At 38.0% G+C, this 27,362-nt stretch overlaps 1 protein-coding gene across 1 annotated transcript in view; it reads left to right on the top strand.

The window, feature by feature from the left end:
- Positions 1 to 25,764, top strand: part of LOC126267675 (dynein axonemal heavy chain 12-like) — a 51,420-nt gene extending 25,656 nt beyond the window's left edge. Inside the window, exons 3-5 of the mRNA XM_049972975.1 lie at positions 6,323 to 6,637; positions 25,336 to 25,558; positions 25,646 to 25,764. Of these exons, the coding sequence (XP_049828932.1) occupies positions 6,323 to 6,637; positions 25,336 to 25,558; positions 25,646 to 25,764 (657 nt within the window). The remainder of the gene's footprint in view (positions 1 to 6,322; positions 6,638 to 25,335; positions 25,559 to 25,645) is intronic.
- The last annotated feature ends 1,598 nt before the right edge of the window (positions 25,765 to 27,362 follow it).

The following is a 27,362-nucleotide window of genomic DNA, read 5'->3' as shown; positions in this document are numbered from 1 at the left end:
TCTGCATCGCGGTATAGCTTGCTCGCCATGTTTTGAGAGGGTGCATTTCTGGATGAGGTATCGAATATATTGCTTCCCCCTACTTATACCTCCCGTGGAGATCACGAATGTAAAATTAGGGAGATTAGAGCACGCACGGAGGCTTTCAGACAGTCATTCTTCCTGCGAACCATACGCGACTGGAACAGGAAAGGGGGGTAATGACAGTGGCACGTAAAGTGCCCTCCGCCACACACCGTTGGGTGGCTTGCGGAGTATAAATGTAGATGTAGATGTAGATACTGTTGGCCAGATCATGGTATCAAGGAAAAAGAGCTTGGAATTGAAATGTTGTTCTGGCACACAACAATCATCTTGTCTTTGAGGCCAATGAAATGAATGAGCTGAGCCTTGAGGATGCATAAATTTTATCAGAGCGTCACGTTGTTCTGTTGATGTTTTAATAATGTTGCCAATCCTTCATTCATTATCATGTATACAGGCAATGTAACAGCTAGGCAATGACTCAGTCTTAGCATGGTTGTGCTAGATAATGTGGCAACAAAATTTATTTTATTACTAGAAACTTTGCTGGTATGAACTGAGCTCAAGTCAAGTGGTATGATGATGATCTGTCATAGCAGCAACCATGCTGCTTTTGGCCACCTTATTTCTTGAATCTTTTGGCTTTCTTAGATTTGCTGTTTTGATACATACGGTATTCAGTGCAGTCTATGGTTTGGTTGCAAAAGTTGAATAATTCTTTTGATGTCAATATTTGATTTGATGATGGCCTTTGTAGGCTTGTATGGGTAGGCAATCACTTGGTAGTGCCACCAAGTAGCAAAAATTTTCCAGTCTGTTTCAATGTTGAGACAACTCTTAAAATTTTCATATTGTTGAGCAGAGACATCACTCAAATAACATATTTCAGTTATCTTTGTTTTAGTCGTTAAAAAGTAGATCAACTTTCAAACAAACATTTGTACAGATACCATATTATGTTGCAGCTGATCTGAAATGTTGCAACGATGAACAGTTTGTGACATGTCCTTGTTGACATAATAAGTTACAATTGTGAAACCATGAGCACCATCTTGAACAACTAGCTAACAGTTTTTAATAACCTAAATTTAATAAACCAAGTTACAGGATCAGGAACCTGGGTGAAGAAATCCCCTTGTGGCTGGTACTGCATGACCCTTTGGTGATGGGGTTACCAGTTCATATTCTTTAAAGTGACAATATCACCATGAGCCAACACCATTTAGTGAGATATTACTTGTCAATTTAAAAATAGAAACCATGTGCAACGAAGCTCAGATGGTACAGCACTTGGAATCGCTTCACAGAAATGTAGACTGCCACACATATGACACTAGAAATAAAACCCAATTACAAATCATAGCTCATGACACAAAATTATATGCTAATGAAGGTAAGCATATGGGCATTAAAATATACAGCCACTCCCATCAAACTTTGAAACAAGAAAAGATCAGAAATTAATGAGAATTAAATTAAAAGGAAATATTACTAAGTCAGTGTTTCTATTCTGTACATGAAGTTCTTGAAGCAAAATTTTAATTACTTTTAACAAGCTGGGTTCTGTTTTAACTATAATGTATGGCATGTAATTTTTATCCATGTGAGCAATACATGAACAAAATTTGGTATTATAATTATAACCTCCATTAAGGACCCATCATTATGGAATATTATTGATAATGATAACTACGCAGAACATATGGATTATTTCTTAGTTATGTACATTTTCATTTGTTATTCATTTGTATGTATTTCTACTTAGTAAGATAATTTGAGCTATTGTACCTTAAAGCTTTATGGTTTTGTCTATATCTCTTATACTTATTCTGCTGTGTGAAGTATGCACCACCAACATCTCTCATCATACACCATCTTACCATAATTTTTAATTGACCTTCCTATATCATTCCGGTCGTATGTGAAGTATGTTAGCAGCAAGAAACAATCAATGCCTTCTCTGGACGACAACAATGGAGATACTATCGAAGACAGTGCTGCCAAAGAAGAGTTACTAAACACAGCCTTCCGAAATGACTTTACAAAAGAAGATGAAGTAAATATTCCAGAATTCGAATCGAGAACAGCTGCCAACAGGAGTAACGTAAAAGTAAATATCCTCGGAGTAGTGAAGCAACTCAAATCACTTAATAAAAGGAAGTCTTCTGGTCCAGACTGTATACCAATTAGGTTCCTTTCTGAGTATGCTGATGCATTAGTTCCATAATTAACAATCATATACAACTGTTCACTCGACGAAAGATCCGTACCCAAAGACTGGAAAGCTGCACAGGTCACACCAATATTCTAGAAGGGTTTTAGGAGTAATCCACTAAATTACAGGCCCATATCATTAACGACAATATGCAGCAGGATTTTAGAATATTATTGTGTTCAAACATCATGAATTACCTTCAAGGCAACATGCTATTGACACATAGTCTACATGGGTTTAGAAAACATCGTTCCTGTGAAACACGACTAGCTCTTTATTCACATGAAGTGCTGAGTGTTATTGACAATGTATTTCAGATTGATTCCGTATTCCTGGAGTTCCGGAAGGCTTTTGGCACTGTACCACACAAGCGGCTCATAGTGAAATTGCATGCTTATGGAATATCATCTCAGTTATGTGACTGGATTTGAGTTCCTGTCAGAGAGGTCACAGTTCGTAGTAATTGATGGAAAGTCATTGAGTAAAACAGAAGTGAATTCTGGTGTTCCCCAAGGTAGTGTTATTGGCCCTTTGCTGTTCCTTATCTATATAACCAATTTTGGAGACAATCTGAGCAGCTGTCTTCGGTTGTTTGCGGATGACGCTGGCGTTTATCAACTAATTAAGTCATCAGAAGATAAAAAAAAACTGCAAAAGGATTTAGAAAAGATGTCTGAATAGTCTGAAAAGTGGCAGTTGACACTAAACAGCAAAAGGTGTGAGGTTATCCACATGAGTTCTAAAAAGAACTCATTAAACTTTGTTTACATGATAAATCACTCTAATCTAAAAGCCATAAATTCAACTAAACACTTAGGTATTACAATTATGAGCAACTTAAATTGGAAAGAACACAGAGAAAATGTTGTGGGGAAGGCTAACCAAAGATTGCGTTTTATTGGAAGGACACTTAGAAAATGTAACAGATCTACTAAGGAGACTGCCTACACTACGCTTGTCCATCCTCTTTTAGAATACTGCTGTGGAGTGTGGAATCCTTACCAGATAGGACTGTTAGAGTACATCGAAAAAGTTCAAAGAAGGGCAGCACATTTTGCATTAATACAAAATATGGGAGAGAGTGTCACAGAAATGATACAGGATTTGGGCTGGAAATTATTAAAAGAAAGGCATTTTTTGTTACGACGGAACCTTCTCACGAAATTCCAATCACCAACTTTCTCCTCCGAATGCGAAAATATTTTGTTGACACCGACCTCCTTTGGAGGAATGACGACCATGATAAAATAAGGGAAATCAGAACTCATATGAAAAGATATAGGTGTTCATTCTTTCCACGCACTATACGAGATAGGAATAATAGGGAATTGTGAAGGTGGGTCGATGAACCCTCTGCCAAGCACTTAAATGTGATTTACAGAGTATCCATGTAGATGTAGATGCTTTACTGTACAAATTGTATGTTTTACAGAACTAAAAATAAATAAATGAACAGGTTGCTGCAATGTAGTCTTTTGCCATTGTACATTCCCTCAAATGTGTCCATAATTTTCAGCTATTGTTAGTGCACATCAGAAAATTTTTGTGGATGCTTGAAAACATGCTCTTTCCAGTTGTCATTAGTTTGAAACTGATTATGGAAAACAAATTTTCCAAAGGCATATTGAATGTAAATACTTTTTTTAAAAAATCAAGTTTTAACTCATTCGGTAGAAATTTAGAAAGCAATATGTGAATGACATTTTATATTGGAAAACCTTTTTTGTTTAGTTATTGTGTCCAAAGCCTCATGTTCACCATGATATAAGAAGCCAAAGTTAAAACTTTTTTTACAACACAATATTTTTGGCTATTTTGCCTCAGTTTATGCAGCATAGTCAGCCCATATTGTGAATTAAACACACTGTTCTGGGGGGGGAAGTGGGCTAAGACATGTTGTTTTGAATGAAGCTTTAATAGAAAACAGCATTTGTAAAAGAAGTAACAAATAAACCATACTTTCACAGTTTCACAAAAAACATAATTTTTCCATCAAATTTGTAGATTATTGGAAAATAGCAGGTGAATGAAATTTTGTATTTCACATCCATGAGCTACCAAGATATTCCATATTAAGTTTCATGTTCAGCATGCTTTTACTGTACGACATAAGAATCCAATGTTTACTACACATTTTTTCCGTGTCACCGTTTGCATGCCAACTTTGATTACAGTTATCCAGCATACTTAGCCTGCATTGGATAATCAAATACACTTTATCTAGTGGTTCACACCAATGTTTTTCTAATGAGCCCAGTTTGGAGAGTTTTATAGAAGATACTTTTTTGCAAACTCAGGTCGAAAATGCAAGATTTTTTACCTTTTTAGAAAATCTTCAACTTACTTATTCAGTATTTGGAAAGTAGTACATAAATGAAACTTTAATTTGAAAACATTCTGTTGTTAGGTTACTACAGGCCAAGTTTTACATTCATCATACCTTTAGTCCCTGAGATATAAGAGGCAATCTTTGAAATTTTTTCTGGCACTTATTTTTTTGTGAGATTTTGCCTAAAACTTGCTGGCTGAATGTCACTCATAAAATTCTTTTCATTATTATTCTTAAGGGATCACGCGAAGTTGTAACAGATGAACAAATTTAATTTCTTTCAGCAAATTAATGCCTGGCATATAAAAGCTCAAAGCCACCAGAAATTCTTGATGGTCGGGCAGGAAAATGTTCTGAGATTAGACAATTTGACATAGAAAGACCCAACAGTGTTTCTGCACATGCATGAGAACAGTGTTCTCCTTCTCAGTGTGCAGTGTAGCTGATTTTAAATCTGAAAAACACTAATATTTCACAAGTTCATTGTCTGTGCCTTTAGTACCACATGTACTTGGATGACAGTCTTCAACACTATACCAAGTTAATAGAATGCCAACATTGTTAACAAATATCTTAGCACTACTGATTGGATTTACACCAAATCAGCATGTTAATAACTGTATTTGGAGATGTCATCTTTCACATATTTGTAAATAAGTACACGTTTTACTCATTCGAATTCTTGCATATAGTGCTAAGAATATTACTGAGACACTAAATGATGCCTGATATTCTGATAAATATTATTTACTGATACATCTAATTGGTAAGTTGTGGAACACATCCAAAACACAGCTTCGAGATCAGCAAAGTGCAGTACTGTTTATGTTAATAATCAGTATTGAATGCTGCTAAAGTTTTTGGTGGTCTTGCTCATTGTTTCAACTAAATGACATAAATGACATTATACTACAATAATATTTAAGCAAACACTAAACTAATGACACAGGGGTCCTGCAAGAGAGGAGGCTCTATGTACTTTTTGTACTTTTTCCATTGTATTGGTATGGACATCCTCCATGTTGTTATTGTTTTATTCCTTACTAGGTAATGATGTAATTGCAAACAAAATGGAAAACTAAGTGTTTTTTAATATTATTCAATAAGATAAACTAGATAAACAAAAAAGGAATAAGAACATGTTTGTGTGTCTTTTGCAACTCAAACTTACTATACTTCCATTATTTTGAACAAAGCTTCAAATATGTTATGCAAAAATGGAGATCAGAATAATTGTAGTTCTAAACCTGATTTTTTATCAGTGCAGATTAAAGAGGACAGTGGGAGACTAAATACCGCTTCATTTATTACAGTGTTTGTAATATTAGTTTGCAGAGAAACTAATGTTTCTGTTGCTTTTACCATGAGCTATGCTGGCTAAAAGAAATTTGTATCTCAAAGGAATTCTGCATGCCCTATTAATTTATTTGCAAGATAAGAAAAAATGTTAATTAACTTCATACCGTTAGTGACATTATTTGTAGTTGTTTCAAGTTTCTTGAATTATACCACATTGCTATCATAATAAAGAAGTACGACAATGAAAATTGTCACAGACCAAGCAAAAGATTAGACTCCCACATAAAATTATTAGTTTCAGAATCTATTTAATATTAGTATATTGAATGAATCATATACAGCCCTAGGCAAAAATCAACATACTTTTTTAGGTTATTCAAAAACATTAATAGATTTTTTATGTGTCATTAGCAGTGCAAAGGAACCTTAAAATATAATTATCAATTGTTTCACAGCTTCCAGAGAAAGAGTTTGATGAAAAAGCTGCAAGAAAAAAGTATCCACTCTCACAGAAGGAAAGCTTGAATAATGTTCTCGTACTGGAAATTGATAAATATAACAAACTTCTCAAGACAATTAGAATTACGCTAGAAACAATAATCAGAACAATGAAAGGCCAAGAAATTATTATCTCCCCTGAAATAGAAGACTCAGTATCTTCCATACTGAAAAACAAGATACCTGCCTCTTGGTGGAAGGTATCATATCCAAGTACCAAAATGTTGGGGGCTTATATTGCTGATTTCTCCAAAAGATTTCAATATATAATGGTAAGACTCATATGATTTATTTCTCACTTAGCATCTTATGTTCTTAAACTCTGGAGGAAATGTATACATCTTTTACTTTACTGATGGTGGTGTAATTGTAAACATAATTTGACATATAAAGTAATAGACAATTTGTAAATAAAAATAAAGTGTTTGAGTTCCCACACAGATTCATGCTGGAGGTCTGCATGCTTTATGTGAATGCTGAGCTTGTCTTTTTTCACTGCTTTATTTAGTTGTTAATAACAACAGTCTACTTGTTAGAAATTTATTTATTTTTAGTGTTTTAGCCATAGTACATCATTCAAACATCTGCCAAAAAACATTTCAGTTGTCAGGAAAGTACAAGCACTACTTGTAGATGACATATTAACACATACTCACATACATTCATTGGCAACTCAGTTTACGCTTTACATGACTTACAACAGGAGTCAACTCGTTTAGACTGTCATTACAAGGACTAGTCTATGTCATTACATACTGCTAGGTGTCACAGAGGCAGTGATGATGAGATTTTGCATTTAAAGTCAATGGATAAATTATTAATAGAGGAAGTATCAGAGACAAATGTAAAAACAATAGCAATGAATCCTTTTATGAACAATTAAAAGTTACAGTTAAAAGTGTGCAAATAAGAGTACACCATTAAATCATGTGATTTAAGTGAGAGCTGGTGGTAATAGGAGAAAAGAAAGACAGAACATGTTTAGGTGGGCACAAACCAACACTGTCTCCTACAAATGAAAGCTAGTAGCATCAATGATTGACATTTCTATAATGAAACTGCATAGGAAAGACCCACTGAAAGTCAGTTATGTAATACACATGCACAAGATTGGGAAGAAGGAGTTAGGAAGTATCATGTATGGGGAATTAAAGGCTTTATTGACTTATAGTGCTACTGCACTAACTAAAATCCAGTATAATGATCCAGTTTAAAAATATATGTTTATAAAAACAAACAAGAGGTGGAAAATATCTGTAATGTTTAACATGGATTATAAAAGAGTGTTTATAGCAGGTTACATAAAGGAAGGGAAATAACAAGCAGTTACCTCTAAAAGAATGCTAACAGTGTAAAGCTACAACTAAAGAACAGAGGTAAGATTGACTGTGTATCTGTTCAGTAATCCACCAATATATGTAAGCTGAATGTCAGAGTAGGGGAAGAGTAGGCAAGGAGGGGGGCATAAAGCCACTATGCCATTGCCCTGCACTTATCTATTCTGGAATAGAAGTTCTCTCATAAGACCTATTGAACATTGTCTTTCTACATTGCTGCTTTGTCCCTAAGTTAATTTATTGTACAGTGACTTTGTCAGTGGAATGGCATCTAAGTGAATAAAGGTATTTCTCCACATGCTTTGTACCCAACCCTTCTCCCTATTATTATGCATTTTTGCCTGTGCCTCTTCCTATCCTGACTAAAATTAGTGAAATTTCACTTTAATCGTAAATATGTGATGGTGTATTACCTAACAGATTCACGGTGGCTCTCTCCTCTGTTCTTCAGTTACAGGTTGAAAATGTGAGTATTCTTTTAATTCATGTCATTTCCCTATGTTTATGTTCTCTCATAAGGCCTGTTAAACATTGTCAGGCTGGCACATAGTTATAATCTGTCAGGAAGGCTCCTATGATTGCACGCTCTTTTACAAAGTGAAAAATTCATGCTGGAAACAATACCTCCAGGCTATGGCTAATCCAGATCTCCTCAGTATTGTTTCTTTCAAGATTGATAGTCCCATGAGTTATGCAGGTGAAGTTTGGAAGGCAGGAGATGTACTGGAAGGATTTAAACTGTGAGCACACCTCAAAAGATGCTCGGATAGCTCTGTCCACAGAGCAGTTGCCTGTGGAAGCAAAGGTCTCAGGTTTGAGTCCCAGTCCAGCATACAGTTGTAATCTGCCAGGAAGTTTTGTATCAGCACACACTCCACCGAAGAGTGAAAAATTCATTCTAAATTAGTGGGTTTCTCCATTGCTTCTTTGTTTTTTATAGAAAAGTTAATTTATTGTTATCTTCAAAATATTTTTAAGATGATATTTGTAGTTTATTTTTGTTAGTGCAGTAGCACTGTAAAATAATAAGATAAATCTCCTCACACCTGATCCCTCCCCTCCCCTCTCCTCCCCTCCCCTCCCCACCCTTGTACTGTTCTGGTGCATGTGCATTGCCTAACAAACTTACAGCAGGCTTCGCCACAGTAGTTTAGTTAGAGATATGTCAGTGCTGTTTGTCACTGGCTTTCATAAAAAAAATTGTAGTCTCCTATTTAGAGTGTAAAACTTATTTACTAACTTTGCTGAATACATTGAAACACAGGATAAATGACACATAGTTCCTAAAAGCTGCTGAGTGTGTAAACTATTTGGATTACAAATGAAAACAGTCAGGGTGGATTCAGTTTGAATTATGGTGGTGGTGGAGACTGAAATGAATCATGTAACCAAATATGGAATGGTAACAAAGTTCACTGAAGTAGAACTCAGTAGCAGTACATGTACATCCCTATACTCAGATCACAAGCAGATCAGTCATAACATGAATAATCTAAAGAACAACTTGTGTAGTGCAGAGTCATCTTCAATACTCCAGTTGACCTTGGAAAAGAACACATAGTTGGTGAGCAGAAAAGATATCCTGTGTCCACTTGGCCTTAAATCAGCTGGCTTTTGAGCTCATGTGACATGGTGGCTGGAGATGCTACTCACGAAAACTCCAACAGATGTCAACATAATAGTTAATGACACATGTCATTAGTATGGCATCACCTGTTGATATGCCTGGCAGGATTAAAACTAGTGTGTAGGAATGAACCTTACAAACATAACTGCTTCTACTACTTCTGACTAAAAGACAAGAAAATTTTTGCCGTCTAAATACCATAATCTGTGGTTTTAATAAAATTTGGGGTGTAAATTGATGTTGTAATCTACCTAAGAATTATTGGAGTTTGAACTGTGGAATTGAAAACAAGATTTTTTTATTATTCCATATGATGGCTGTGGTCATAGGAGCATGTGTTTTGGTGTCTGTATGGTTGTGTGCACGAATGTGCATACCATTGCTAGAAAAAGAGCTAGTGCTCACAACCTCTGTTATGTATTTCTATGCTCCCTACATTCATTCACTATAGGTGAATGGCTGCCTTTCCCTTTCTTTATGTATGAACTTTAGTTTTATTTAACTAACAGTATTTGTGATTGGCTACTCAGTATGGCCCCCCACAAACCATGAACCTCACACATATCAGAAGAGTATGGTGCCTGTGGAGAGGCCAGAGCCAACTTAGCTATGGTAGCTTTATTGTATGGTTAAACAATGATGGCATAATCTTGGATAAAATATTCTGAAGGTAAAATACTCTCCCATTTGGATCTTCAGGTTGGGACTAGTTGGGAATATTTGCATAGGTAAATTAGTAAACATGTACAGTGAAACTGATTGTTTGAAGTTAGATGTAGTGGGAGATTACAGAGTTTGATGGCAGGAAGAACAAGTTCCAATATGAAATGAAACAAGGATGTTGCAGGAGTAAGACTACTAATGAACTAGAAAACAGAAATGTAGGTGAACTTCTATCAAGGGTGGTTCATGCCAAACATCACCTCATCCCTTTCTCCAGTGTACATGTTGCACCATCCTCCATTAAAACCCAGTGATACATGCTGAGGACACCTTTGCTATTGCTCTGCCTCATGCCAAAGTAAGTTTGTTGTGCAACACCTCCTTCCTTGTCTTAATCAGACTAAGTGAGTTCTCAAGACTTACTAATAATGTAGCCACTATCATGATTGATGAAATCTTGATAGATTCTTTAATGACAAAGTCTCAGAAGTCTGATGTCTGTGTCAGAAACTTAGTATGGTTGTAATCTGTTCAATTTAATTCTGACAGGCAATATTCCATTACTTCCAATGTGGCAAGACATATATAGGTCAGACAGTGCTTACTGTTGAAGGTAGTTGCAAGAACACTTGACACCATACCAGACTGCAGTAGCCTAACTATCCTAACACATCGACAGTTGCAGAACATTGTCTGTCACAATTACATGGAATGGGTTACAATAATACTAAGGTCCTGACACTTCTCAGACTGTGTCATTAAAGAAGCTATTGAGATTTTAGTATTAGTCCAATTAAGAAGATGAAGGAGATATCTCACATGAACTGACTTTGAGGGAAGGTAGAGCAGCAGCAGAAATTCCACTAGCTTGTGTCCCTGGGCAGGAACTGAGGATAGAACACTGTGTTGCTGGGAGGAGGGGAGAGTGGCTGATTGGTGGGAAGACAGGGGGAGGGGAGAGGTTGGGCATGTCACAACAGGCCCTAAGCACTCAGTTCATCAGTGCACCTGATGGTGATATGATGGTGACATGGCTGCTTGCCAAAATATAGTGCCTGTTAGATACAGCCATTCATCCATGAACTATCTCATCAACTTACTGAATAATTTGTCATAGCCATGATAAAAAAAAAAAAACTTGATCCACCACAATTGCCCATATTTATACGCCAACAATGTCCACAGATGATGAAGAGATACAAAGTAATGTATGATGAAATAAAAGAAATTATTTAATATACTAAGGAACATGAAAATTTAATCATGATAGCTGACTGAAAAGCATTAGCAAGAAAAGGAAAAGAAGGAAAAAAGGAGAACATTGACTGATGGAAAGAAGCAAAAGGGGAAGCTGCACGAAATGTTTGTTTAAATTTCATGAAAGAAGATTGTGTTTTGGATGTGTAGGCACATGAAGGTTTCAGACAGATTATATAATGGTAGGATATGGAAAAGACTTTAAACTGCAAAGCATTCCCAAGTGCAAATGTGGACTTTGACTAGAATTTATCCATTATGGATACAATTAAAACTGAAGAAACAGTGAAAAGGTAAGAAATTAAGGAAATGGAACATAGATAAATTGAAAGAACCATAGGCTAAAGTTTCCAAGGGATCATTAGAGAATGACTAATTGAAATGGGGAAACAAATGAAGCAAAAGATGAATGGGTAGAGAAGAGGTAGCAAAGACAGTAGAAGAGCAACTATCTATCAAAAAGAAATGAGATTGACAGAAAGTGCAAAATGGAGAAGCAAGAATGGTTGGAGGAGAAGGAAATAATGGGAGACTGTTTTACCTTCAGGATATTTTTCCCAAGATTATTCCGTCATTGTTTAACCATACAGTAAAGCTACGATAGCTAAGTTGGATAATGTTATAAGGCCAAACTCTTGCCCCTTTAACTATCTACAGTAGAACTATCCATATTTGTGAGACATGCAGGCCACCCTATTAGTGCATGGTTCCTGGTTTGTGGGAGGCTATTCTCAATAGTCAAACACATGTTTTGTTAGTTAATATGCAAAATAATGGAAAGGCCACCACTCACCTATACTGGTTTGATGCATAGAGCACAGAAACATGTAACGTAAATCAGAAATACCAGCAGCTTTTGAGCATTAACCACTTTTCTAGAAATAATATGAACATTCCCACAATCACACAGACACCTGAATGCTCATTCCCATGGCCACAACCATCATATGGAAAAAGGGAAAAAACACTTATTTTCAGCTGCATGGAAGAAACACGCATGACATTGGGAATAATAGATGCTATACATAGAGAAATTAAGGAAACCCTTGAGAAAAGGGACACAGTTTTATGAATATCAAGTGCTAAGATGGCAAACCAGCACTGAACCAAGAAGAGAAAGTTGTAAGGTAGAAGGAACATATAGAAGAATATACAAAAGAAACAAACTTAAGAAAATATCATGGAAAGAAAAGAGGAAATGGCTGAATATGAGTTAGGGATGCGAAACTATGAGAAGAAATTGATAGAGGACAGCAAGATGTATTTCACAATAAGCTGTCTTGAGTGTACATAGAATTATTAATGAGGATCCTTAGTATAATCAATTATGCCAAAACTGTTCCACATTATGTGTATCATACATGAGACAGATGAAATAACTTCACACTTGAAGAAGAGTATAAAACTCCAAATACCAAAGGAGGCATGTTCTGACAAGCATTAGTATTTTTGAACCATTAATTTAAACACATAGTCCAGTCACATTATTTGACCACCACCTATGTTGGCAACAATGTGCAATAACCAGTCAGGTGGCACCACTTGCAGTGGAAGGTTTATACAGTTCATTGATTTGACACGGAAAACATGCAGTCATTGCCATAATGCAGAAACAGAGAAATTTAGTGATGTCCAAAAGGGCATGATCATTGGCCTTCAGCCCAAGTGTGGAAGCATTTTTGAAATGGCTACATCTCTAAATTGTTTGTGTACCACTGTGATTCAAGTGTACCTTGCCTGGGAAAATGGCATTATCCAAACCCAATGCCGATACAACTGTAATGCACCATGGACCACAGATGACAGGGATGAACAACGGCTGCAGAGATATGTACAGATGAACAGACAAGGAACTGCTGAGCAACTGACCACCCAGATGAACAAAGGTGCTGCCAACAGTGTCTCCTCAATAACTGTTCAGCAAACATTGCTGCATATGAGCCTCTGTATGGGAGAAAACTACAGAAGTCAGAGCCCGGACCTAATACAAGACTGCAGCCAGACAGCAGATGCCGGTCATTGAACTGCGCTATCAGCTCCCATGTCAGATCTCAAGAGCTGAAATCAGGGCACAAGCCATGGACATTGGCCACAGCTGGCCATTGCTCCTGCTTGATCAGCGTCTCTCAGACGCACCAAGATTTCAGTGACACTGTCCTGTGTGTCAGTGCCCTAGGCTAGCCTTCAAGAAGGCACACTGGCTGGACTGCCTTCTGTGTCATTGACGATTACGCCAGACCCTAGGCATTTCCTTGTTCCACATGGTTCAATGATGCCAACAAATGCAGCCCTTCCGTGAATTCAGTGCTGGGAAGCAGCATTTAAATGCTGGCCAAGCTGAGTACGTCATGTTTGGCACATCAGGTTGACATCTGGCGCCTGCTGTGTGTTTGAGGGCATCCTTGCTGTGAACTCTGCCGCCACCAGTCTGTGAAGGAGGGACCTCTGTCTGTCTGCCCAGCCAAGGCAGGCAACACAGCACCATTTGCCCATCCCTGCTCCTCACCATCGGTTGAGACTTCAGATCTGGCCACCAGCATTGCTGTGCCACTGGAACGATATGACCTCCCACATTAGAGAAGACTTGATGGCTGCTCGTGACCACACAGAGCTGCATTTTGCCACCTCAGCTTGCTTCAAATACTGGACATGCTAGCACAGTGCTCAGTCTCCCAAGCAGCAAATGCATGCTGCCTCCCATGCATTAGCATCTGAAACTACATATTCAGGATGTTACGATGGAATCTGAACAGTGCCAGGGAATGGAGCACCATCATAATAGTGTCTGAATTGCATGAATTTGTAAAGAACTTATAAAGAGTTAAATGCAGAGGAGAGAGCAGATAGGTGGAAAGAATACATTGAAAGCCTCTATGAGGGTGAAAATTTGCCTGATGTGATAGAAGAAGAAACAGGAGTCGATTTAGAAGAGATAGGGGATCCAGTATTAGAATCAGAATTTAAAAGAGCTTTGGAGGACTTACGGTCAAATAAGGCAGAAGGGATAGATAACATTCCATCAGAATTTCTAAAATCATTAGGGGAAGTGGCAACAAAACGACTATTCACGTTGGTGTGTAGAATATATGAGTCTGGCGACATACCATCTGACTTTCGGAAAAGCATCATCCACACAATTCCGAAGACGGCAAGAGCTGACAAGTGCAAGAATTATCGCACAATCAGCTTAACAGCTCATGCATCGAAGCTGCTTACAAGAATAATATACAGAAGAATGGAGAAGAAAATTGAGAATGCACTAGGTGACGATCAGTTTGGCTTTAGGAAACATAAAGGCACGAGAGAGGCAAGTGTGACGTTACGGCTAATAGTGGAAGCAAGGCTAAAGAAAAATCAAGACGCGTTCATAGGATTTGTCAATCTGGAAAAAGCGTTCGACAATATAAAATGGTGCAAGCTGTTCAAGATTCTGAAAAAAGAAGGGGTAAGCTATAGGGAGAGACGGGTCATATACAATATGTACAACAACCAAGAGGGAATAATAAGAGTGGACGATCAAGAACGAAGTGCTCGTATTAAGAAGGGAGTAAGACAAGGCTGTAGCCTTTTTCCCCTACTCTTCAATCTGTACATCGAGGAAGCAATGATGGAAATAAAAAAGGTTCAGGAGTGGAATTAAAATACAAGGTGAAAGGATATCAATGACACAATTCGCTGATCACATTGCTATCCTGAGTGAAAGTGAAGAAGAATTAAATGATCTGCTGAACGGAGTGAACAGTCTAATGAGTACACAGTATGGTTTGAGAGTAAATCGGAGAAAGACGAAGGTAATGAGAAGTAGTAGAAATGAGAACAGTGAGAAACTTAACATAAGGATTGATGGTCACGAAGTCAATGAAGTTAAAGAATTCTGCTACCTAGGCAGTAAAATAACCAATGACGGACGGAGCAAAGAGGACATCAAAAGCAGACTCGCTATGGCAAAAAAGGCATTTCTGGCCAAGAGAAGTCTACTAATATCAAATACCAGCCTTAATTTGAGGAAGAAATTTCTGAGGATGTATGTCTGGAGTACAGCATTGTATGGTAGTGAAACATGGACTGTGGGAAAACTGGAACAGAAGAGAATCGAAGCATTTGAGATGTGGTGCTATAGACGAATGTTGAAAATTAGGTGGACTGATAAGGTAAGGAATGAGGAGGTTCTACGCAGAATCGGAGAGGAAAGGAATATGTGGAAAACACTGATAAGGAGAAGGGACAGGATGATAGGACATCTGCTAAGACATGAGGGAATGACTTCCATGGTACTAGAGGGAGCTGTAGAGGGCAAAAACTGTAGAGGAAGACAGAGATTGGAATATGTCAAGCAAATAATTGAGGACGTAGGTACTCTTAGATGAAGAGGTTAGCACAGGAAAGGAATTCGTGGTGGGTCACATCAAACCAGTCAGTAGTAAAGAGTTGTTGTATCTTTACTACAGCCTGCCTCTGCTGTTTCTACATCCCCCATCTTTGACACAGAACACAACCCATGCCCAGAGAGCCAACCTCCTTTGCATTTACACTCTTTACGTTGGTGTCAGACGAACTGTTGAAGATGGACATGAAGTTTCAGAGGAAGCCACTCGGCCTGCAAGATCCAGGCAATCGCAGAGCCGAGTGGAGGGTCTGAATCAGAGGCTCAGATGGTTCTGCAACGATGTAGGCTGCAGATTCCTTGACTAGAGCCAAAGAGTGTTTGGGTTTCAGGTTCCGCTGAATACGTCAGGTGTCTACTATATGCAGGAGGCAGCTACATGGGTACCAGAGGCTGTGTGGCATGGACTGGGCGGTTTTTTAGGTTAGAGGGTCTCGGGAAAAGACAAGAGGGGCTTCATTCACAAAGGGTACAGGTTGAGCACAGTAAGAACGTAGATACAGGAACCATTGGTATAACAGTAGTAAATTGTCATAGCTGTGTTGGGAAAGTACCAGAGCTCCAAGCGCTAATGGAAAGCACTGATGCTCAAATCATTATAGGTACTGAAAGCTGGCTAAAGCTGGATATACTGGTAAACTCAGCCAAAATTTTTGAGAAGAACCTAACAGTGTTCCGAAAGGAAGGGCTAAACACGGTTGGCAGTGGCATGTTTGTTGCTGTCAGAAGTAGTTTATCTTGTCGCCAAATTGAAGTAGAAACTTCCTGTGAGTTAGTATGGGCAGAGGTCATTGTTGGCAACCGGAATAAAATAATAATTGGATCCTTTCATCGACTTTCCAATTCAGATGATTTAGTTGCTGAAATGTTCAAAGAAAATGTAAGTTTGATTTCAAACACGTACCCAACTCATACAATAATAGTTGCTGGTGACTTTAATTTACCCTCGATATGTTGGCGAAATAAATGTTTAATTCTGGAGGTATGCATAAAATATCATCTGAAATTGTGCTAAATGCATTCTCTGAAAATAATTTCAAGCAGTTAGTTCATGAGCCCACGCAAATAGTGAATGGTTGTAAAAACACACTTGACCTCTTAGCAACAAATAATCCTGAGTTAATAACAAGCATCAAAACTGATTCGGGGTTTAGTGAACACATAGTTGTCATAGCGAGATTGAACATTGCAATCCCCAAATCCTCGAAAAATAAGCGAAAAATATATCTATTCAAAAAAGCAGATAAAAATTCACTTGTCGCCTTCCAGAGAGACAATCTCCACTCATTTCAAATTAATAATATAAGTGTAGACCACATGTGGCTTAAATTCAAAGAAATAGTATCAGCAGCAATTGAGAGATTTATACCAAATAAATTAACAAACGATGGAGCTGATCCTCCTTGGTACACAAAATGGGTTAGAACACCGTTGCAGAAACAACAAAACAAATATGCCAAATTCAAACAGATGCAAAATCCCCAAAATTTGCGATCTTTTACAGAAGCACAAAATTTAGCACGGACTTCAATGTAAGATGCCTATAACAGTTTCCACAACAAAAGTTTGTCGCAAAATGTGGCAGAAAATCCAAAGAGATTCTGGTTATATATGAAGTATGTTAGTGGCAAGAAACAATCAATGCCTTCTCTGCACGATAGCAATGGAGATATTATCGAAGAATGTGCTGCCAAAGCAGAGTTACTAAACACAGCCTTCCAAAATGCCTTCACAAAAGAAGACGAAGTAAATATTCCAGAACTTGAATTGACAACAGCTGACAACATGAGTAACTTAGAAGTAAATATCCTCACAGCGTGGGATTTTCCGAGTGGTCTAAGGCACTGCTGTCATGGACTGTGCAGATGGTCCCGGCGGAGTTTCAAGTCTTCCCTCGGGCATGGTTGTGTCTGTTTGTCCTTGGGATAATTTAGGTTAAGTAGTGTGTAAGCTTAAGGACTGATGACCTAAGCAGTTAAGTCCCATGAGATTTCAGACACATTTGAGCACTTAGCCAGTCAGAGTGGCCGAGTGGTTCTAGGCACTTCAGTCTGGAACCGTACAACCGCTATGGTCACAGGTTCGAATCCTGCCTCGAGCATGGATATGTGTGATGCCCTTAGGTTAGTTAAGTTTAAGTAGTTCTAAGTTCTAGGGGACAGATGATCTCAGAAGTTAAGTCCCATAGTGCTCAGAGCCAAATATCCTTGGAGTAGTGAAGCAACTTAAATCACTTAATAAAAGCAAGTCTTCTGGTCCAGACTGTATACCAATTAGGTTCCTTTCCAAGTATGCTGATGTAGAAGCTCCATACTTAACAATCATATACAACTGTTCGATCAATGAAAGATCCATACCCAAAGACTGGAAAGTTGCACAGGTCACACCAATATTCAAGAAAGGTAGTATTCCACTAAATTACAATCCCATATCATTAACGACAATATGCAGCAGGATTTTAGAACATATATTACATTTGAAAATTATGAATTACCTTGAAGAAAACGGTCTATTGACACACAGTCAACATGGGTTTAGAAAACATCATTCCTGTGAAACACGACTAGCTCTTTATTCACATGAAATGTTGAGTGCTATTGACGAGGTATTTCAGATCAATTCCATATTCCTGGATTTCCAGAAGGCTTTTGACACTGTACCACACAAGCGTCTCATAGTGAAATTGCGTGCTTATGGAATATCATCTCAGTTATGTGACTGGATTTGTGAGTTCCTGTCAGAGAGGTCACAGTTCGTAGTAATTGACGGAAAGTCATTGAGTAAAACAGAAGTGAGTTCTGACATTTCACAAGGAAGTGTTATAGGCCCTTTGCTGTTCCTTATCTATATAAACAATTTTGGAGACAATCTGAGCAGCCGTCTTCAGTTGTTTGCATATGACGCTCTCGTTTATCGTCTAATAAAGTCATCAGAAGATCAAAACGAACTGCAAAAGGATTTGGGAAAGATATCTGAATGGTGCGAAAAGTGGCAGTTGACCCCCAATAGCAAAAAGAGTGAGGTCATCCACATGAGTACTAAAAGGAATTCATTCAACTTCGGTTACACGATAAATCAGTCTAATCTAGAAGCTGTAAATTCAACTAAATTCCTAGGTATTACAATTACAGACAACTTAATTTGGAAGGAACACAGAGAAAATGTTGTGGGGAAGGCTAACCAAATATAAGGAGACTGCCTACACTACGCTTGGCTGACCTCTTTTAGAATACTTCTGTGCAGTGTGGGATCCTTACCAGTTAGGACTGATGGAGTACATCAAAAAAGTTCAAAGAAAGGCAGCAGATTACGTATTATTGTGAAATATGGGAGAGAGTGTCACAGAAATGATACAGGATTTGGGCTGGAAATCATTAAAAGAAAGGCATTTTTCTTTGCAAAGGAATCTTCTCGCGAAATTCCAATCACCAACCTTCTCCTCCGAATGCAAAAATATTTTGTTGACAACGACCTACATAAGGAGGAATGATCACCACAATAAAATAAGGAAAATCAGAGCTTGTACAGAAAGATATAGGTGTTTATTCTTTCCATGCGCTATATGAGATTGGAATAATAGAGAATTGTGAAGGTGGTTTGATGAACTCTCTGCCAGGCACTTGAATGTGATTTGCAGAGTATCCATGTAGATGTAGATGTAGATGCAGATGTAGATGAAGATGAACAGCTTTAAAGACAGCAGTCAGTGCCATAGTTTATAGCAGCAGCTTTCTGAAGGGGACAGGGAAGTTGTCAGATGGAAGACAGAGATCGCAGGAAGGTGGGACAGTATGAGATGTAAGTAGTGACACAAAACTTTTTACATTCACTCATTGGATTCCCTACATCTTTTGATTTGTCCTATCACTACTTTTTTCATAATGTTGGAGCCAGATACCACTTTGGTGTTCAGTAAAGGACCGAGGGCTTAACCATTAACTCCAGAAATATGCACCCAGAGCAATTTACCAGGGCACTCTGCCGGGTGCACTGATCTACCTCCTGTAGTATATTGGGCTTGTCATAAAAAAGGACATTATGCCATCCAGTGCAGAAACTGTGCCTGGCTGAGGTATGGAAAACTTTGGGTACCCTGTAAACAACAGTGATTTTTTTAGGTTAAGCCAGAAGAGGCATAAGAATTATTGCTGTAAATATAGAATTATATAGAGTAAATATTTTATGATGAGGAAAGATGATAGGAGTAGCATGTACACTAGTATTTAGAGATAGGCATAATGTAAGACTCAAGTTCATGGCTAAGTCAGGAGTATTAGGAGATGTAATCAGGAGAAAGTGATGCGCAAGGAAAGCAGTTAGCTACATAGGTCATTAAGATAGGATGAAGCCATGGTACAGTGCTGATGGATTAGGACCAGATTAAAGAGTCACAGTGCTATTATTTGGTTAGTTTTCATTTATTTCACATCATGCGTTTATTGTCTCAAAACTGCCGAAGTGCTGAGATTCCACACAGATGTGAGATATGTCATTGGCCATGATGTCATCAGTTAAACTGCACCTGGCACCTCAAGAAGCAATGTTCATGAAAAAGTGACATAGTGGAACAATCTACCCAATGTTGGAAGAGATGTGCATATTAAGGAATTAAAGGGATTTTTTATTCTATGACACAGGTGAGGCTGATATAGTGCCTGAGGCTGGGAAAATGTTAAGTTTGTGTACAGCACAGATGCATCCATTATACTACCTTAGCTGGGTCAGTGAATTTGGAGAGCTCTTGAAGTGAGGCCACTTCATTACTTGTTTGTGGAGCTGTTGAGATTTTTTGTGAAGTAATGGACATGTGAGTTAGAATTAACTATAATGGGGTATAACGTACTTTTATTGATGTATTGTAAGGATGTGAGTTCAGAAAGATTCCCAGGCCATGGTGTCTTGAAGCCACAACCAAAGCAATGTTACCATAGATCTCCAACTATTATAAATAAAGTTTTCCAAATTGCTAAAGTATAAGAATGTAGCACAAAAGGACAGTGTGCAAACCACAAAGTTCACACAGGCCAGTATTGCTAAGCAATACGGCAGTGCAAAAATCATTCTGTTGGCATGGGTCATTTTGTTCCACCTAGGTTAGATTTGATTATTTGCTGGGTCACAATGATAAAGTAGCAGTATAATTAAAGGAAAGAGAATTGTACAGGTCTTAATGTATGTGTTTTTTTTAATGTTTGTCCTGGATAATGGGTCTATTGTCTATGTACTTTGTACTATAGCTGAATGTAATGTAACTAATAAGCAAATGTGGGACATGTGTATTAAACATGCAGAAAATAAAAAGGTTAGGACACCTCCCTGATTCCCGTTATCCCCCCACGAGAGGAATGACATAGCTGTAGCTGCTAATAGGACTGAAGGTGAACTAATGTAACCAGTGTGCAAATGAGAACATTTCATCTCAGAGGTGATGAGACGGTGAAGATAGTGCTAATGAAGACAGACAAGTAGTGTACCACGTGATACTGTGAGAGGAGAAGCAAATACAAATTGTAAAAGTGTAAATTATCTAGTTATTTTATTTCAGTAAAATTTCAACACACAGGGAAGTAGAACATAATAGGAGAAAGTTACAGGAGAACTTGGAGCAGAAGTCAGAGCTCAGAACTGCAATGAGGCCACAGCCAGACAACAGATTCTAGTCACTGAACTGCATGATTGTCTGGCATAGTACCAGTCCACAAACACCAAAATCAGGCCATCACTCCTGCATGATCAGCATCTCTCAGCAGCAGCAAGACTTCTGTGACACTGTCCTAGGTGTCAAGGCCCTCGGACAGCCCTCAAGAAGCCATGCTACCTCAACTGACTTCCATGTCACTGATAATTATGCCAGACCCTAATCATTGTACTGTTCCAGATGATTCATATGTCCCACAAATGCAACCTTCCCGTGACTTCAGCACCAGGAACCAGCATTCACACACTGGTCCAACTGAGTACGTCACATTTGCCACAGCAGGGCCATACTAGGCACCTGGTGTGTGTCAGCCGGGGATCCTCGCTGGGAATTCTGCCTCTAACGGTCCATGAAGGAGGGATCTGTGCCTATCCGCCCAGCCTGGGCAGGCAACACTGCACTATCTACCCACCTGTGTTCCTCACCATCAGTTCAGACTTTGACTCCAGGCACTGCCAACACAGTGCTGCTGGAATGACATCACCTTCCGCATTAGAGGAGACCAGGTTGATGGCCTTGACCGCAGAGCGGCCACATCTCACTGCCTCAGCTCACCTCAGATACTGGAGACACTAGTGCAGCACTATGTCTCCCAAGTAGTACATGCTTGACACCTGCCATGCGTCAACGTCTACAGCTGTGATTCCAGAATATTGCAAGGACACTCTGGGCCATGCCAGAGAATGAAGCACCATCAGATGAGTGTATGAACTGTATTAATTAGTGAAGAACTAATAAACAGTTGTTGTATCTATACCAGGACCTGTCCGTGCTGTTGTCCACAGGCCTCATCTTCGACAGAGAATTCAGCCCATGCCCAGACAGCATACTACCTCCCTCGCTTTTACACCTCCTCAACAGGCATATTGTTCATGCACCCATCCTGACTGCTGTTCATTGGCTGGAAATTTCAGATCAGTGACGTGACTGGACATCCATAGGCTGGTGACAAATGGTCTCTTCAGATAAATCATGTTTTATGTTCCATCAGTCAGATGGCCATTGGCATGTAACATGTGAAAGAAACAATTGTCAGAAGAGACCTGGCCAGAGGATAGAGTGTCGTGGTCTGGGGAATGTTTTTGTTGCATTCACTGGATGATTTTATCATTCTGGAAGGCACATTGGATCAAGGCAAGAATGTATCTATCCTTGGGGACCAAATTCACCCCTCCTTGCAATTTGTTTTTCTATGGCATGATGGATCTACTAGCAGGACAATGCAACATGTCACATAGCCTGCAGTGTATGTTTGCAGTTCCAAGAGCACCATGTTGAGCTTACTGTGGTTCTCTGGCCAACAAACTTCTAGATTGAACCCAAATGAGAATATGTGGACCATCTCTTTTGGGCTGTGTACACCATAGATCCTCGACCAAGAAACAGCACAACTGGCCACAGCAATGGAATTAGCATGGCTCCACATCCCTGCCAGTACCATCCAAAACCTCAGTATCTGTATTCTTGCTTGTCTCACAGTGATGCACACTGCAAAATGTGTTATTCATGCTTTTGACAGGTGGTCACATTAATATGACTGGACAGTGTACCAACGTAAATCATTTATGGAAGAGTGGAAAATTGGTAGAAGCTGACCTGAGGGAAGATCAGTTAGGGTCCAGGACAAATGTATGAACACACAAGGCTGTACTAATACAGTTATGTATCTTAGAAGATTTAAAAGAAGGAAACCTATATTTATATATTTTGTAGAACCTGCATGTACATCCATTCTCCACAGGTCATAGTACAGTATGTGGCGGTGGTAACCTGTACCAGTTTCCTGTCCCATTCAAAAATAGAACAAGGGAAAAAAGACTGTCTATATGCCTCAGCATTAGCCCTAATTTCTCATATCTTATCTTCATGATCCTTACATGGAACATAATGTTGACGGCAGTAGAATTGTTCTGCTTCAAGTACTGGTTCTCCAAATTTTCTCAACAGTGTTCCTTGAAAAAATGTGACCTTCCCTCCATGGGTTCCCATTTGACTTCCCAAAGCATCTCCATAATAGTTGCATGTTTTTAAAAGCTGTTGGTAACAAGCTAGTAGCCCACTGTTTAAATGTCTTCCTTTAATCCAACCTGGTGTGTGTCCCAAACACTTAAGCAGTACTCAAGAATAGGTCTCACTGGTGTCTTGTATGCTGTCTTCTTTGCAGATGAACCACACTTATCTCAAATACTCCCAATAAAGTGAAGCTGGCCATTTGCCTTCCACACCACAATCCTCACATGCTTGTTCACATCACTTTGCAACAATATGCCCACATATTTAAATGATGTGACTATGTCAAGCATGACACTAATATCACTGTATCAATATATTATGGGTTTGTTTTTCCTACTCACCTGCATTAACTTACATTTTTATACATTTAGAGCTAGCTGCCATTCATCACACAAACTAGAAATTTTGTCTAAGTCGTCTTGTATCCTCCTACAGTCAATCAACTTTGATACCTTCCCATACACCATAGTGTCACTGGCAAACAACCACAGATTGTTGCCCACCCTGTCTGCCAGATCATTTATGTATGTAGCAAACAATAGTAGTCCTATCACACTTTCCTGGGACCCCCCTGATGATACTCTTGTATCTAATGAACGCTTGTTGTCGAGGACAGTATACTGGGTTCTATTACTTAAGAAGTCTTTGAGCCACTAACATTTCTGAGAACCTATTCAGTGTGCACATAGCTTCATTAACAGTCTACAGTGGTGCAACATGCCAAATGCTTGGGGTTGGAAAACACTTTTGACAGTGTTGACTGGATACACTCTTCGAAATTATGATGTTATATGTAGTAAATTACAGGTAAGGAGTTGTTAACTTGTACAGAAACCAAACTGAATTTGTAACAGCTGAAAAACATGACAGAAAGGAAGCAATTGAGAATGGAACGAAATTTTAACTCGTCCAATTGTTTTTTTAATATGATAGTAGAGAAAAATTTAATAGACACAAAGAAGACTTTTGGAAAAGAAAATTTTTGGAGAAGAAATAAAAATTTTGAAGTGTATGCTTATGAAACAGTAATTCTGTTAGAAATGGAAAATGACTCAGAAAAACAGTTGAAAGGAAAAAGCGGTTATAAAATGAACATCAAAAAAAGCGGAACAGTGATACAGAAGTGTAGTAAAATTACACTGAGTGATGCCGAGGGAAATAAATCAGTAACTGGAACACTAAAGTAATAGATAAGTTTTGCTGTTTGGCCACAAAAACAACTAACCATAGTCAGAGCAAAGAGGACATGAAATGGAACCTGACAATAGCAAGAAAAGCTTTTCTGAAAAAGAAAAATAAATTAACATCTAATACAAACTAAACTATTAGCAAAACTGCTCTAATACTTTTTGAATGCACCCTTATATAGAAGTGAAACGCAGATGATAAACAGTACAAACTGGAATACAACAGACAATTTTGAAATACAGTACCACAGAGGAATGATAAGGACTATAGAGGTAGATTGGATAAAAAATGAGCATTGAATCAAATTGGGGTGGAAAAGGAAATTACAGCACATCTTGACTAAAAGATGTGTTAGTTTTATAGGATACATCCTGAAGCACCAGGAAATAGTTAATTTGGTAATGACAGAATTTGTGGAGGGTAAAAGTTGTAGGAATTGCAATAGTTATGCAAAGATAAAGAGACTTGTATAGGAAAGACTTGTGTGAAGAGCTGCACAAAACAAGCTTTCAGGCCAAAGACTACAGGAACACATTGATTGTAACACATGACAGTGTTTTTTTTTTTCGTATATGCTCCCTTAAACACAAACAGTTTATATCAGTTTCACAACTATTAATTATTTATGCCATTTCAAACACTTGATGTTCATTATCTATTTACACTTTTCCATAGTGTACCTTCCTCAAGGTTCTCTTTCATGAAGGGTACTATGTAATGTGATGAACAAATTAAGAAGAAGCATTTTGCATTGAAAATAAAATGTTATTTTAATAACTAATACTGACTGCGGTGTATTTCAGAAATGGTACAATGATGGGCCACCAAAAGTTTTCTGGATGTCAGCACTGTTTTCTACACATCGCTTTCTCACTACGCTGACATGGAATTATTCATGTAAAAATGACATTCCATTCAATAAGTTGTCAATTGATTGTTCACTTACACCACAGTCAGATGTAGATGAATCTCATTCTGATGGCGTCCGCATATCTGGCCTGTTTCTAGAAGGAGCAAAGTGGGACAGTGAGAAGTAAGGATAAAATTACTTTTCTTTCAAGTTTCGTATTTTATATTTTTTGTGCTTTATATTAATTTATATTTCACACACAGGTACCACTATTATTAGCATATATACATATTTGATGTTTTGGAAGACTGCTAGCTTTGATAGTGCATCTCACCATTTCAGAAACTCAGTTGCGTGTACAACCTACCTGATCTTCAGTTAGCAAAGAACTCTTCTTCAGAAGTGTGTAACAGTACATTCTTGTGAAGCTTTCATCAAAATTTATATAATACAATGTTATAAGGATTTTAACTGGGAAAGTTTTCTAGATTGATTCCTTATTTGACTCTGATTATGGTAATATGAAATTTCGCAGTGAATAAAAGTACACATCATTCATTTTTCTCCATCTACTATTCCTACTACTATTATTATTATTTATTAGTCTTGCAGATCATACATTTTGTACAGTAAAGCACATGATGATATAGGGCAAGTTAGTTAAAATTATGGTAAGACAGTGTATGATGAGAAATGGTGATGTTGGTATGTACTTCACATAGCAGAATAAATATGAGAGATATAGACAAAAACATAAAGCTACAAGACACAATAGTTTAAGCTGTCTTACTAAGTAGAAATACAGACAGATGAATAACAAATGGAAATTTACATTACCAAGAAGTGATGCGCATGTTTTGCATAATTATCATCACCAAGAATATTCCATACAGATGTATCCCTACTGGAGATTATATTTAGATTACTTTGTTATTACTTTGTTAAATGGGCACTGCCAGTGATGATACAGATGCAATACTGCTGCTTTTGCTCCTTAATCAATTAGCACAGCCTGTTTTTGTTTCATTATAGCACTGAATATAGATTTTTTATGTGCTGTTATCAAGTTTAACAAGTATTTTCTGACAATGCATCTAACACTCTGACTTCTTTTCTTGGGTTAAATGGCATGGTATCCACTGATTGCAAACATAATTAACATGATTTTTGTGTAAAATCATAGCAATACCTTCTCATTCAAATCCCATAATCACATTGTACATGTTTATAGGCTCTTATTAATCAACATCTGTTTGTGAAAGAAATTTTTGTTAGTAGTGTAGGTGAATGAATCTTCTAAACTTATTTATTGTTTGTTACTTAATTGATAAACAAATGAATCACAGACAAACTGATAGAAGATTCTCAAAATACCTTTACATTCTTTGTCTACATTCATATTCTATAAACCACAGAGAATTGCATGGCAAAGGGTATTTCCCACTGCACACATATTAGGGTTTCTTCCACTTCATTTTGCATATAGAGCTTTACTTAAATGTTCCCACAACAGTTAGTCTAAACTTGCCTTTGCAGTTCCTTCAGGGTGGAAATACGGGAAGTTGTAGTATATCCCTAGATTTCTCATTTTACAGTGGTGCTTGAAACTTAGTAAGTGGTTTTTGTGTGATGGTTGGCATCTTCTTCAGTCATCTGCCACTTCTACTTTACCAGCAAATCTGTCACACACACCCATAAGTCAGACAAAAAAGCAAAAATTTACACTGGTCTTCTTTGTAATCATTCTATATCTCCTGTTGGTCTAATTTGCGCCTCACACACTTAAACAGTATTTTACAGTGAAACACATCAGTATTTTGTAAGCAATATCCTGCATATCCTGACAGCATTTTTCTGGTCTCCATTCCACTGAACTCAAATTTGCCATCTACTTTACCTGTTCGAGAACATTTTATCACATAAGCGACTTATCAATTGACACCCGCTCTGCTCACCTGTTTTCCCTTGAGCACTTTTACC

This window comes from Schistocerca gregaria, chromosome 4 (assembly GCF_023897955.1).
Source record: "Schistocerca gregaria isolate iqSchGreg1 chromosome 4, iqSchGreg1.2, whole genome shotgun sequence".
NCBI lineage: Eukaryota > Metazoa > Arthropoda > Insecta > Orthoptera > Acrididae > Schistocerca > Schistocerca gregaria.
Note: the sequence above shows the minus strand (reverse complement) of the source record. Positions and strands in the feature narration are given on the sequence as shown.